Source organism: Lithobates pipiens, unplaced genomic scaffold, assembly GCF_037356315.1.
Source record: "Lithobates pipiens isolate NorthernLeopardFrog02 unplaced genomic scaffold, aLitPip1_a1.2 Scaffold_30, whole genome shotgun sequence".
In the NCBI taxonomy this organism is placed as follows: domain Eukaryota; kingdom Metazoa; phylum Chordata; class Amphibia; order Anura; family Ranidae; genus Lithobates; species Lithobates pipiens.
Window position 1 is genome coordinate 109,123,565 of NW_027507791.1, and position 14,306 is coordinate 109,137,870.

The 14,306-nt window shown below is 44.1% G+C and overlaps 1 protein-coding gene across 3 annotated transcripts in view; it reads right to left on the reverse strand.

Annotated features, from left to right (window-relative positions):
• Positions 1-664: 664 nt before the first annotated feature.
• SCG5 (secretogranin V) overlaps positions 665-14,306 on the reverse strand; it is a 142,993-nt gene continuing 129,351 nt past the window's right edge. For all 3 annotated transcript variants that reach the window (XM_077464748.1, XM_077464750.1, XM_077464749.1), the window contains exon 6: positions 665-1,169. In XM_077464748.1, coding sequence (XP_077320874.1) covers positions 1,080-1,169 — 90 coding nt within the window. In that variant the 3' untranslated portion in view covers positions 665-1,079. The remainder of the gene's footprint in view (positions 1,170-14,306) is intronic.

The window sequence follows — 14,306 nt, forward strand, 5'->3', positions numbered from 1 at the left end:
TGTAGACATTTAGCTCTGAGGCTGTAGACATAGAAGAGCATGGGTTCCCTCACATGCCAGGAAGTGCACTGCTATTTTTCATGTGCAAAATGTACATTTTCAGGAAACTGCTAAGACACAGTTAAAGTAATCAAGTAGTGCCCCATGCACTGAAAGGGTTAAACGTTTCTTTAATTTAGGGGGGGCAGGGATAAGGTGTATTACTTACCCTATTCCTTGCTCCAGCACTGTTCTCAAGTGCCAAGGCTCCAGGTGTGGGAGGGTCCTTGGTGTCATCTTGTACTTCTAACCCTGCATTGTATGCGAGATGAGCTTGTGACCGGGGACCAAAGCACCTTAGATAGGGGGCTTTGCAGGACCAGTCACACAGCAGGAACCCTACTGGAACAAGGAATAAGACTGATATTACTTCTTTTCCATGCACTCTAAACTATATGAACATTTAACTCTTTAAATAACGGGGTGTTTCGTTTCAAGGGTAGGTTTTGTCCAATTCCCAGAGCTATAAAAAAAAAACGTTTAAATGTTCTATATACCATAGTATATGTTCATCTTTTCAGTTAAGATCCTCTTTAAGGACTTAAAGCAGCCAGTCCTGAACGTCAGCTGTGCACAGTTACTTGAGATTATTTTTATTTTAACAGACATTACAAAGAGCCATATATGAAGAGTGAAGACTTTATTGCACTTATTTCTAATATACAATGCTGATACTATACAGTAGTCAGCCATCTCTACAGGCAGGCACAGGTTCACTTAGGGAAAGGAGAACCGATTTTCTCTACGTCTTAACACTGACAGTGTTTGGCAGTAACCAATTGGTTAAACTTCCTCTTTAGGACGCACAGAAAAAAAACAAAAAAAAAAAAAACACAAGAAAAGATACCGTTCCCCTAATTTAACAGAAAGCAGAAGTCTATATTTTTTATTATCTATGACAACATAATGTTATAAATCCAGCTGTTTCCCATTCACAGGTCTATAAATAATAAACATGCTGCCAGTCAGTGGGGCTCTGGAGCAGCAGATAGGACGCCACGCTGGATCACAGCAAAGGCGGCTCACTCATTTGGTTCTGCTTATTCCTCTTCTTCACCAGAGAAATGTGGAACAGACTTCTTGGCTACAACATTGTCCAGTCTCTGTCCCTGCAGGTATGGATTCACCATCTGGAAGTGGGAACAGTGGGTGGTGAGAGGGAAATAGAAAACACAGTTTAGACTACATCGATGTTAGGCATATGATAATATTGTATCTAAATATATAAAATAACAAATATCCAAGAATCCTCAAATGAGTTTCAGAAATAGATATTTTAAGGGGGGGGAGGCACACACAGCCCAATAAAAAGTGATGCAGAAGATCTGAGCATTGTTTGTAGATATTAACAAGACAAAAGATAACAAATGATTCTAGGTATTAGAAAAAGTAATCATGGTGCACAGATGTTTCCCAGCATACTGAAAAATGTATATTTGTCTCAATAGCAGCCAATTTTCTGTGGGTTTGGTAACCAGGATTAGGTAGAAGATTGCAGTGGGTTCCGGGAGCGTAGTGGTTCCTGTGATAAGCGGATCTTTAAAAAGAAAAAAAAGTTAAATCCGTAGTGCCTGGGCGAGAGGGCATCACACTCCTCTTAATGAGATCCTGGGGAATACACAGCAGCTAAAATCTCAAAACATGACATTGTTGCAATAGAACAGGGTGTCTCCTTGCAAGATTTTGCCTTCTCTGCATTCCCAGATATCTTCCTGGAAGGACGGTGATTAAATCAGGGTTAAGTATAAATCAAACTTTTTACCCTGATGCCGCGTACACAAGACCGGAATTTCCGGCAGAACAGGTCCGACCGAATCATTCCGTCGGATAGTCCGATTATTTTTCTAGAAAAAATTCCTAGAAATAGAACATGTTTCAAATCTGTCCGATGGACTCAATTCCTATCGGGAAAACCATCTGTATGCTGGTCCAACAGACCAAATACAAGGCAAGGACAGCTATTGGCTACTGGCTATTGAACTTCCTTTCCTAGTCCCGTCGTACGTCATCACATTCAAAATGAATGGACTTTGGTCCGTTCGTGTGTGGGCAAGTCTGTTCGTTCGAAAGTCTGTCGTAACTCCGTCAAAAGTCCGTCGGGAAGACCGTCGGACCTTTTCTGCCGGAAAGTCCGGTCGTGTGTACGCGGCATTACAGGTACCTTTTACATCTACCAACATTAGCATTTTAAAGGAGGAAGGAGAGGGTCCAGACATTAAATGGGGAGCTTGCATTTTACCACAGGGTCTGATTTAAGCTGCCTATACATGCAAACATTTTCTAGCCATTTTAGCCATTTTGAACCGGATTTGGACTGTAGTACAGTTTGAATGAATCAAAGCAATCACCTTACATATAAATATAAATACATAACCTGTTAGAAGTCGATCACCTTGATTTGTTTGATTACTATATTTTTGTGATTGAAAGCAAGTTAGAAGTGTTTGAGATTACTAGAAAATTGCCTTTTTGTATGGCCTCCATTATTTACCATGCTTTCCATTTAGGTTGCCTACAGACATTGGAGGGAAGTCAGCCATGTACATATGATCTGATTTTGATGCATCTGACAGATCACAATATCTTTTTTTTCATGCCATACATTATACACTTTTATTTGCGGAAGGAAAGAAAATTGCTTAATTGTGCCATCAACACAGTCAGTGTTGATGGGAGAATCCCTCCAGCAGTACTATTGTGTTCTGGCAGTGGGGGAGCCTTCCCTGCCAGCAGAACACAACAATTAGTGTTGCTGGCTATAACATGCGGCACTTTTTTGGGAAAAATTGACGGGCTAGTTGTACACATGTTGATCAATGGATCGACGTGTACAACCAGAGCACCCATACATGGATCAAAATTTGGCTGGTCCCTTCCGGCGCATTGCCATGCGCACTGGCACAAGAAGAACGAGCTGCATGGAGGTTGAATTTTGACCCATATATGGCCAGCTTTAGACTGCAGTCCTATCCCACAAAGAGCTTCTGATCATACTTATGTACTGTATGTGACCCGGTTACAGTGTTCTAAGACAAGGCTAACAACAATATTTTATTAAGGGTATCTCAGCGATGGTAGAAGGTCCCAGTGCAATATGTGTGAAGATTGTGGTGAAGCCATAACAAAGCTGAGCTCCGGGAAAACAATTTAAATACACAGAAGATATACAGTATCTCACAAAAGTGAGTACACCCCTCACATTTTTGTAAATATTTTATTATATCTTTTCATGTGACAACACTGAAGAAATGACACTTTCCTACAATGAAAAGTAGTGAGTGTACAGCTTGTATAACAATGTAAATTTGCTGTTCCCGCAAAATAACTCAACATACAGCCATTAATATCTAAACACCCCCCCCCCCCCCCGTGTCATGTGGCTCGTTAGTGTTACAAGGTCTCAGGTGTAAATAGGGAACAGGTGTGTTAAATTTGATGTTATTGCTCTCACTCGCTCATACTGGTCACTGGAAGTTCATCATGGCACCTCATGGCAAAGAACTCTCTGAGGATCTGAAAAAAAGAATTGTTGCTCTACATAAAGATGTCCTAGGCTATAAGAGGTTTAAGAAAGACCCTGAAACTGAGTTGCAGCACTGTGGCCAAGACCATACAGCGGTTTAACAAGACAGGTTCCACTCAGAACAGGCCTCGCCATGGTCAACCAAAGAAGTTGAGTGCACGTGCTCAGCGTCATATCCAGAGGTTGTCTTTGGGAAATAGACGTATGTGTGCTGCTAGCATTGCTGCAGAGGTTGAAGGGGTAGTGGGTCAGCCTGTCAGTGTTCAGACCATATGCTGCACACTGCATCCAATTGGTCTGCATGGCTGTCATCCCAGAAGGAAGCCTCTTCTAAAGATGATGCACAAAAAAGGCCGCAAACTGTTTGCTGAAGACAAGCAGACCAAGGACATGAATTACTGGAACCATGTCCTGTGGTCTGATGAGACCATGATAAACTTCTTTGGTTGAGATGGTGTCAAGCATGTGTTGTGGCAACCAGGTGAGGAGTACAAAGACAAGTGTGTCTTGCCTACAGTCAAACATGGTGGTGGGAGTGTCCTGGTCTGGGGCTGCATGAGTGCTGCCAGAACTGGGGAGGGAAACATGAATGCCAGCATGTACGGTGATATACTGAAGCAGAGCATGGTACCCTCCCTTCGGAGACTGGGCCACAGGGCAGTATTCCAACATGATAACGACTCCAAACACACCTCCAAGATGACCACTGCATTGCTAAAGAAGCTGAGAGTAAAGGTGATGGACTGGCCAAGCATGTCTTCAAACCAAAACCCTATTGAGAATCTGTGGGGCATCCTCAAATGGAAGATGGAGGAGCACAAGGTCTCTAACATCCACAAGCACCGTGATGTCATCATGGAGGAGAGGAAGAGGACTCCAGTGGCAACCTGTGAAGCTCTGGTGAACTCCATGCCCAAGAGGGTTAAGGCAGTGCTGGAAAATAATGGTGGACCCACAAAATATTGACACTTTGGGCCCAATTTGGACATTTCCACTTAGGAGTTTACTCACGTTTGTTGCCAGCAGTTTAGACATTTATGGCTGTGTGTTGAGTTATTTTGAGGAGACAGCAAATTTACACTGTTATACAAGCTGTACACTCACTACTTTATATTGTAGCAAAGTGCAATTTCTTAAGTGTTGTCACATGAAAAGATATAATAAAATATATTTACAAAAATGTGAGAGGCGTACTTTTGTGAGATACTGTATATACAATAGCTATTTTTCTGAAATCAGTCAAGTCACACTACTCTAACGCTTTGTCCTTCAGCTTGTTATTGTGCTATAATGCAATTAAAAAAGTTTGTATGACACAATGGCCCAGTAGGGTTTCTCTATGTTGTAGATATCTTTTTTTGGGGAAAAACGCAAACAAAAGTGTTCTGTGCCCATTCATTCCTGGGAATAACACAGCCTTGCCACACACCCTTTCTGGCAGGGAAGACAACCTAATCTTCCTTGCTGCAGTTCAGCAATACTTACGCCAGCTATACATGGATCGACTTGTGTACAACCAGCCGGCCTACATGTGATCACTGTGTTCTGCCAGCTGGGAAGGCTCACCTACCCCCCCAATCCCCCCCCCCACCACTGCCAGAACACAAAAGCGCTGTGGGAGGCATTCCCTCCATCAACAATGGGGGGGGGGGGATCAAGCAATTTTCTTCCCTTACACCTGTGGTGGGAGGAAAGAAATTCGAATCATCTATGGGCTGCTTTACAGACCCTGTCCCTCCCCACCCTCAAAAGAAAAAAAAGAAAAAAAAATGTTTTTTTTACTACAAGGGAACTGTTGGTATGTATATATATTTGAAAAAGTTGTTAAAACTAGACTAAAGTGCAACCCCAATATATCATAGTCTATAATGTATCCTTAGATGAACTATATGCGTGAGAGACCCAGCAAATTGCTTGACCAATGATTGAAAACGAATTGGCTACTGTGCTGCTTCTCCCCTTCCTAGTCTGTTCTGCTGTACAGGGACTAAAAAAGGTTGATACCAGGTTAAATCCACTTGCTTACAATGCTTGCATCTAAAATACATTTAATGGAATATTAATTGATACAGAACTGTATAAATTGTGTCCTTTGCATTTGTCTAGAATTTAGATGAAAAACAATTTGACTAGGAAAGCGTATCCTCTAGGACCCATCGATTGCGGGCTACCTGTCAATCGTGGGTATGTGACAGGTAGACCAGGAATGGGTCTGCGCCACCGACACCAGCTTCTTTCTCTGCCTTCAGCCTCCCTCGTCTTCGGTCCTTCTCTCTTCCCCACCCCACCTCCTCCGCCGCTGTCATCAGTGAACAGCAGAGTGCGAGAGCCAGCACAGATCAGGACAGAGGGCGGAGGGAGGAGCTGGCCAAGTTAACTTTTCAACTTAACCCACAGGTGATTGGTTGCTAGGTCCTAAGCAACCAATTACCATCTTATTAATATGAAAAGTTACTCTGCCAGCTCCTGCCCCCTGTCCAGAACTGTGCTGCCTCCCAGTCTCCTGTGCATAGGTAGGATGATATGGGAGGGAAGAGGACACTAGTGTGTGTGCGTGTGGGGGGGGGGGGGGGGGTTGATGTGAAGGAGGCAGTGGACACTGCTATGGGCAGGGCCACCCCACAGCAGTGCCCTCTACCACCCTCACATCGCCCCCCCCTCCCCCAATCTCTGCATTCTGAGCGCAACGCACTACTTGGCCTTGCATTTTGATCACAACGCACTCCTGAACCTTGCATTCTGAGCATAACACAACCCTGATCCTGTAATTTTGAGTGCAACGCACTTCTAATCCCTGCATTCTGAGCGTAACGCACTCCTGAACCCTGCATTCTGAGCGTAATGCACTCCTGAACCCTGCATTCTGAGCGTAATGCACTCCTGAACCCTGCATTCTGAGCATTACACACTCTTGTTCCCTGCATTCTGAGCATAACACACCTCATGATAACTGCATTCTGAGCATAACACACTCCTGATCCCTGCATTCTGAGTGTAACGCACTCCTGATCCCTGCATTCTGAGCATAATGCACTACTGAACCCTGAATTCTGAGCATACTCCCAAACCATGCACTCTCTTGTAATACTTTTTTTTGTGTCTACTGCGTTTTTGTGTTCTACATTTGGGGTTAAGAATGTATCATCACCCACAGTAAATCTCAAAGGCAGTAAGTTTTCAACACTAATGGAACATGCCTTTCTGGTATCCCGTTCTGATGTGAATCGGCCCCAACAACAGGACACTGAGCCTGGTGATCTTTGACTTCATCAGTGTTGTTTAAGTAGATTTCCATCTCTCCAAGTTTGCCTACCCCTGCTCTATGACCTCACATTAGACATTCAATACTATAAAGAAAGATGCATGTGATAAGTGTGTGTTAATTGCCATTGGCTCAGTTTTAAAAAAATGCACTACAAATAATCATTTTGAACTGGTCGAACGAGGGGCCACATCACCCCAAGTGCCACATTGGTGGCTTCAAAGTTAAAAACGTTGTTTTCTTAAAATATAGCTTTTTTTTTGTTCTCAGTGGAGTCCTATATATTATATTGTGACTAAAAGTATTATATTGGTACCAATAGCACTATATTGCTACCATTTGCATTTGTTTACTGCTAGTATAGATGGTATTGCAAAAATATCTGTATTTAGTGTTTGTATAGTAAGTGAATGCAAATATATATTGCTGTGCCCTTCTAAATATAAAAACACCATGTCAGAAAGAATTCCTTGTATGGTAGAAAATTCCTGGCAAATGTATTGATCTTTATCAGAACTAGCATACCAGTGCTTATACAGCAGAAAAATGTAAAAATAGGTTATATGATGTTTTCTTTTTAAAGGGTAATTTTTATGAGCATTTTCTTAGTTATACAAGAAAAAAAGGCACAAATATACACAGTCATGTATATAGTATAAAAAGGCAAAAAAATCAGTTCAAGCACAATGTGTTAAATTACATTTGTGAATTATTGTTTACAACTAATATTGTAACCAGCGCAGGTAATGCGCTTTGTACATTAAATGAAGAAAAAAGTAAATGAACAGATGAAGAACACAGACTAATGATAGGCAGACATAAGCAATCACATGTACATGGTGGCAATCAGCATATAAGCAATACTGCATAGGTATGAACTCCAATAAGTTCAGAGTAAAAGGACCTTCGTAGCACATGAAATGAGAGTTCACTCAGAATACAATAAGTTATTAGGTGTTAATACACATTGAATATATCACTCCACTATAGCAATAGACATTGTTGTCATCCACCCTAATCAAATTTTGTTGCATTTCTATGGGCAGAGGAATATATCATATAATTTTATACAGGGGCAAGGCCTTATTTTTAACATCCATCCAAAATTGAATGGTGGGAGCATCTTTCCATTTCAGAGACAAAGCTTATTGCATAAAAGAATAATAAAACGGTTTGATGTTTATTGTGCACCACGCAGCTATTCTGAAAATCGCTGCGCGTCGTGTCGGAGCCATTGTGAGCGGAGGACTCGACGAGGCAACATCTGAAGAAGAAGAAGAGAAGAACAGAAGAACAGAAGGCGGCGACGACAGAAGACCGGGCCACCGCCTGTAAAAGAGCTATAAGAAGGTGCAGTGGCCCGGCAGAAGAACCGAAGAGGGGGACAAGACCCCCGAAGTCGGAAGAAGGGCGGCGAGGAAGAAAGCCGGGCTCCTCCGCTAGCAAAAGAGCTAGAAGAAGATAGCGGAGGAGTCCGACGAGAAGACCCCCCGAAGACGGAAGACCCCCGGAGCTGTGCAATAAACAATTTTTACCCTGTGTTTTTTTTTTTGGTACTTTTTTCACAGGTGAATGGGTAGGGGCACATTATACCCCATACTCATTCACATAGGGTGGGGGGCCGGTATCTGGGGGCCCCCTTATTAAAGGGGGCTCCCGGATTCCGATAAGCCCCTTTCCCGCAGACCCCGACAACCAACGGCCAGGGTTGTCGGGAAGAGGCCCCCTGTCCTCATCAACATGGGGGCAAGGTGCCCCCCCTTCCCCAAGGCACCCCCCATGTTGAGGGCACGCGGCCTGGTACGGCTCAGGAGGGGGGGGGGGCGCTCGCTCGTCCCCCCCTTTCCTGGCCGGCCAGGTAGCGTGCTCGGACAAGGGTCTGATGTGGAACTGGGGGGACCCCACGCTGATTTTTTTCGGCGTTGGGGTTCCCCTTTAAGTCCAAACCAGGTGGCGGGGCCAGCGACGTCTCCTTCGCGGGCCCCGCCTACCTGGAGACCCGCTCAAAATGAGCGGACTTTCCTCCGCGTGTGTGGGCGAGTCCGTTCATTTCAAAAGTAGGGCGGATAGTACGGCAGACTTAGTACGCCGTAATAGTCCGCTGAAAAAGTGCCGTGTGTGGGCAAGTAGCCCGTTCGGAAAGTCCGACGGACAGTCTGGCGGGAAGTCCGCCAGACTAAGTTCGTCGGATAGTCGGCTACGTGTGTTCGCGGCATTAGAAAGTTTGTAATGATATACTCCTCAGTCAGAATTGTAAATATGGAAATCGATAGGTATCCAGCACCCAAATCCTTCCTTCATGGTTTGGAATGATTAAAAAGTGCAATTACGTGGAGGCTGAATGAAAATCTAATAGATGACGTGAGGGCGATGGCGGGGGTGACAGAAACCCTAACACATTATTTTGAAGAGAATGCCACAGGGGAGGTCAGCAAGAGTTTTTTTCCTGGGAAGGACACAAGGCTGTGGTACGAGGCTCCCTAATTGCCTGGGGTTCTTAAAAAAAAAAAGGCAGGCAGACTTCCAGTGAGTTCTGCTGGCTCTGCAGCAGACTGAACTGAAACATAAGCGGTGGGCTGATTCTGAGGCGCTTAACCACCAGATTGGAACTGTGAATGCTTTTCTCTAGAATTTTTGACCAAAGTATTTGCCGGCGGTTACGTTTTGCTGCTCATAAGTACTATGAATATGGCAACAAGTGTGGCAGGATGTTGGCCAGGGCTCTTCGCAAACACTGCGCCTCTGCTCATGTTCATAATTTAGTCCCTGATGGGAAAACCGGTGCATCACATGTCAAAAATCACTTCTATGTTTCACGATTACTATGCTGCTGCCCTGTACAACCTGGGTCCTGCCTCCTCTCCTCGGGACACAGCAAATAAGCAGTCACGCACTGAAGCCTATGAATCCTCCTCAGGCCTTCCTAACCTATCCCCCAAACAACAGGCTGACTTAGAAATCCCTATATCCACAACAGAGTTGCTGGCCATTGTAAAGTCTCTGCCAAACAGGAAAAGCCTAGGGCCAGACAGTTTTACTAAAGCTTACTACCTGAAGTTTTTACTAAGCTGCAGGCACATATGTGGCTTCCAAAGGTTTTTTAAAGGTGCCTCATTGACTCACATCATGGTTCTTCCTAAGGAGGGGAAGGACCACTCCCTCCCCCCAAATTATATTCCAATATCTCTACTAAACGTAGATATAAAGATCTTTGTGAAAATCCTCGCCAAGCGACTGAAATATCTCCTCCCCTCGATAGTTCACCCTGACCAGACAGGCTTTATTGTAGGCCGAGAGGCCAGGGATCATTCTATTAGAGATCTTCAGCTTGTCCATTGGGCCTGAGCACATAGTTGCCCATCCCCATACTTGATCCTTTCTACCGATGCCAAGAAAGCTTTCGATCAGGTGGATTGGGACTTTCTCAGGGCTGTCCTGTTATGGCTGGGCCTGGGTCCCTCTATATTACGCTGGATCTTGGCGCTCTATACATCCCCTACTGCCCAGTTCAAAGTGAATGGTGTTCTTTCCACAGAGTTTCCCATTCGGAATGGCACGGAGCAGGGGTGCCTGCTTTCACCCCTATTGTTCGCTCTGGTGTTAGTACTTTTGATCCCGCAGATGGTGTCTGTGTTTCTACCTAGATGCTTTTTTACTGAGCTCTGCTGCCTCTTCACCTGGTTTGTTTGGAAAGGTAAGCGACCATGTCTAGCCATGGCTTTTGACGCAAAGACCCAAGCGACTGGGTGGCCTTGGCATCCCCAATATTTGACAATATTATAGAGCTATTGCTCTGCAGCGCATTCTTAACTGGAGATTTCACACCTCCTTTAAATTATAGGTATCCCTTCAGAAGACTATGGCAGGCCGTAATCTATCCTATGCACTGTGGGTGCCTCGGAGCGATAGGGGTTTATGAGATTGGGTATTCCCACTTACAACACATGTCCTCAAAGTTTGGGACAGGCTAAATAGGTCCCTAGCCCCCCCCTCCCCCAATATCACCACTAGTGCCTGTTGGTGGCTTTCCATTGTTTCCTTCTGGGGAGAAATTGTCCTCTTTTGGTCCCTGGATAACTGAGAGGGATCTCGGGTGTGAGTTCACTGAGGAACAATTGTGCCACTTGTACCTTCTCACACTCTAGCTCAGTAGAAAATAACTATAGGTTGCTGTCCCGGTGGTACAGAGTGCCTACCTCCCTTGCTAGAATTTACCCATCAGTCTCTGAGTTTTGTTGGAGGGGATGCGGGCAGAGGTGAACACGCCCCCATATTTGGTGGGACTGTCCGTTGGTTTCACCCTTTTGATCTGGTGTCTGCAGATGCATATCAGATAGTCTAAGTATAGATGTGCCCCCCCCCATCCCCCCTCTCGCTATAAACGCAGTGCTCTCCCTCATCTCCTCAATGCCGCAAAGCACCTTTACCAATTCACTGGAAGAGCTTGCGAGTCTCGACTGAGTTGGACTGGCTTGGGAAGGTGATAAAGATCATGGAAGCAGAGGAATGAGTGGCCACATGCAAAGGAACTCGTAAGAGCTTTGATAAAATCTGGTCCTCATGGCGGAGCCATACCTCTGGACAAGCCCCAGCCTCCTCTAGTCTAGATGTTGCCTTGTTAACTTTGGCAGATCCTGCCTTCGGGCAACTTATCCAGGCGAACCTGGATCCTGAATAAGGATCAGAACTAGATGCAGAATTAGCATTGATGTTCCTAGTGTAGATATACACCATCAGCCAGTGAACTAGGTGTGTTTGCCAATTTATAAAGACCTTAGCAGTACTTGTATATAATTTTCTTTTCCTTTTGTATATATTTTTTTTCATGTCTTCTATGTTCCTACTTTACTTTATGTGATTCTTTAAGGTATCTGCTTTGATTTATTGAGCGCTCTCTCTCTTCTTCCCCAAAAGTGTGAGGGGAATGTCCACTTAGATCGAAAATCTAGGACAGGGATGGGCTTGTACTAGCAATAATTATGCTCATAGTGTAATCTATTATGGCGCTACCGACATCAGTATTTGTTTTGAGGTGCACTTTGCCTTCCCTTTCCCCTTACCTTTTTGTCTGCACATGGTTATCTATGGCTTAAAATAAAATAAAGATTATATATATATATATATATAAAAAAAAAAAAAAAAAGTGAAATTAGAGGAAAGCTGATGACTAGCCCATCTGGTCACATTTGATCATTTGTTTAATTTCACCTTACCTGGGTTATGCCACAAAGGTGCCTTCAGAGAAATGGTAAGGGGCAAATCTGTCAATTTCCAATTAAATATTTTATAGAAATCTGCACCTTATAGGAGATTAATCAGGGCCTCAAATAACTGCATGAGTGCAGCTTGCATATTCACAGAAGCATTATTCAAGCACGAAAAAATACCAGTGTATATAGGTTTTGGACATCAACATTGATTAAGAATATTGGTCTATAAAACACACAATATTTGAGATCCTTGTTTGGCTTTAGTATTAACACAATCGACACTTCTAGAGCAGCTGACAAAATTCTAGTTTTAAAAGTATCCAAGTTCAGAGAACTGTTAACATCAGGTTAATGCTCCATGATAATTTACTTCATTAGTTACAAATACAGTGTATGCATAGCCAAAACTTTTTATTTTGTTTTGCATAGAATAGGGAAAGTTAAAACCTATACCAGGTTAATTTTTTCCACCTATAATCCCATTGCCAAGCTTTCTCTTTGCTTACTGTGCCAGACATTCAACAGAAAGTAAGAACAAATCTTTACAAACTGAGGGGTGTTCCTCTCCTAAATATCTGTCACAAAAACAGGCGTCCTCATTAGTGATGGACGAACTTCCGACGGGACGTTTCGCGAAAGCGAAATGCGAACGGACCCAAACGTTCGCGAAACCGAACGTTCGCCGCGGGCCCCATTGACTTCAATGGGAGGCGAACTTTGCAAACCTTCATGTCGAATTTGCGGCCACGTGGTAATTATTAGGGGGTAAAACGTAGTCCCACCATCTGGACAATGACATAATACATGTATGAGGTGAATTTGGGATCGATAACTACAAGCATTTTTATTTTATTTGGGAAATTGTTCTAACAATTCAGGACTATGGAGCTAATGAAGGCAATGGAGGAGAGGGAAGGTCAGGGACCAGGGTAGGCAAAGAAGAGGGTGCAGGAGATGATCACCAGCAGCGTGACATACCGGAATGACACATGCACCGTGATAGAGGCATCTGACAGCAGCACCGTAATACAGAGCACTGACAGCAGCACCGTGACATACAGCGCTGACAGCAGCACCGTGACATACAGCGCTGACAGCAGCACCGTGACATACAGCGCTGACAGCAGCACCGTGACATACAGCGCTGACAGCAGCACCGTGACATACAGCGCTGACAGCAGACTGATAGCGGTCCTTACAGAACAGCAGACTGTACCGCACTCAAGCCTATGTACCGTAGCACCCTATACCAAGTTACCAGTCCTTATAAGAACTTTTGTGGACCAAGCAGGTTGTGTATTAGTGTTTAGCAGACTGTACGTCAGTCCCTATACCGCTGAAGGACTGCTGCAGTATAGGGCAGCGGTCAGCAGTGGTGCACGTCAACCCTATCTATTGTGGACCGATAGCGGTCCTTACAGAACAGCAGACTGTACCGCACTCAAGCCTATGTACCGTAGCACCCTATACCAAGTTACCAGTCCTTATAAGAACTTTTGTGGACCAAGCAGGTTGTGTATTAGTGTTTAGCAGACTGTACGTCAGTCCCTATACCGCTGAAGGACTGCTGCAGTATAGGGCAGCGGTCAGCAGTGGTGCACGTCAACCCTATCTATTGTGGACCGATAGCGGTCCTTACAGAACAGCAGACTGTACCGCACTCAAGCCTATGTACCGTAGCACCCTATACCAAGTTACCAGTCCTTATAAGAACTTTTGTGGAACAAGTGAGTTGTGAATGTTTAGCAGACTGCAGCAGAAGGGCAGCAGTCAAGTATAATATCCTTTCTATATTTGGAAGAAAGAATATTATACATGTACAAGCCTATTACTGTACCACTGATACCAGTCCTGAAAAGAACCTTTGTGGAACTAATAATAACAGCAAGTCTTTAAAATTACCCTCACTGCCTGACAACACTGCTTCCTTCCTGTCCCTATACAAATTGGCAAAAAAAGAGAACGATTAGTGGTTACTGGAACAGCTCTTTTGTGGACCTTGATAGTAACAGCTAATGATGATGATGATGATGATGATGATGAAAGACTAATCTGGCTGTCCCTGTAGCATACACCGTCCTTTCCCTTTCTCTAAACTAACAAAAGACACTCGGGCTGCTGCAAGAATCAGCAGCACAGCAAACCTATCAACACCTAACACCTATACCAGTCCTGAAAAGAACTTTTGTGTACCAAATAGCTAGTGGTTTATCTCTCCCTACTCCACACAGGAACCTGTCCCTATCGTAACAGAAGAAAGAATGTAAAATGG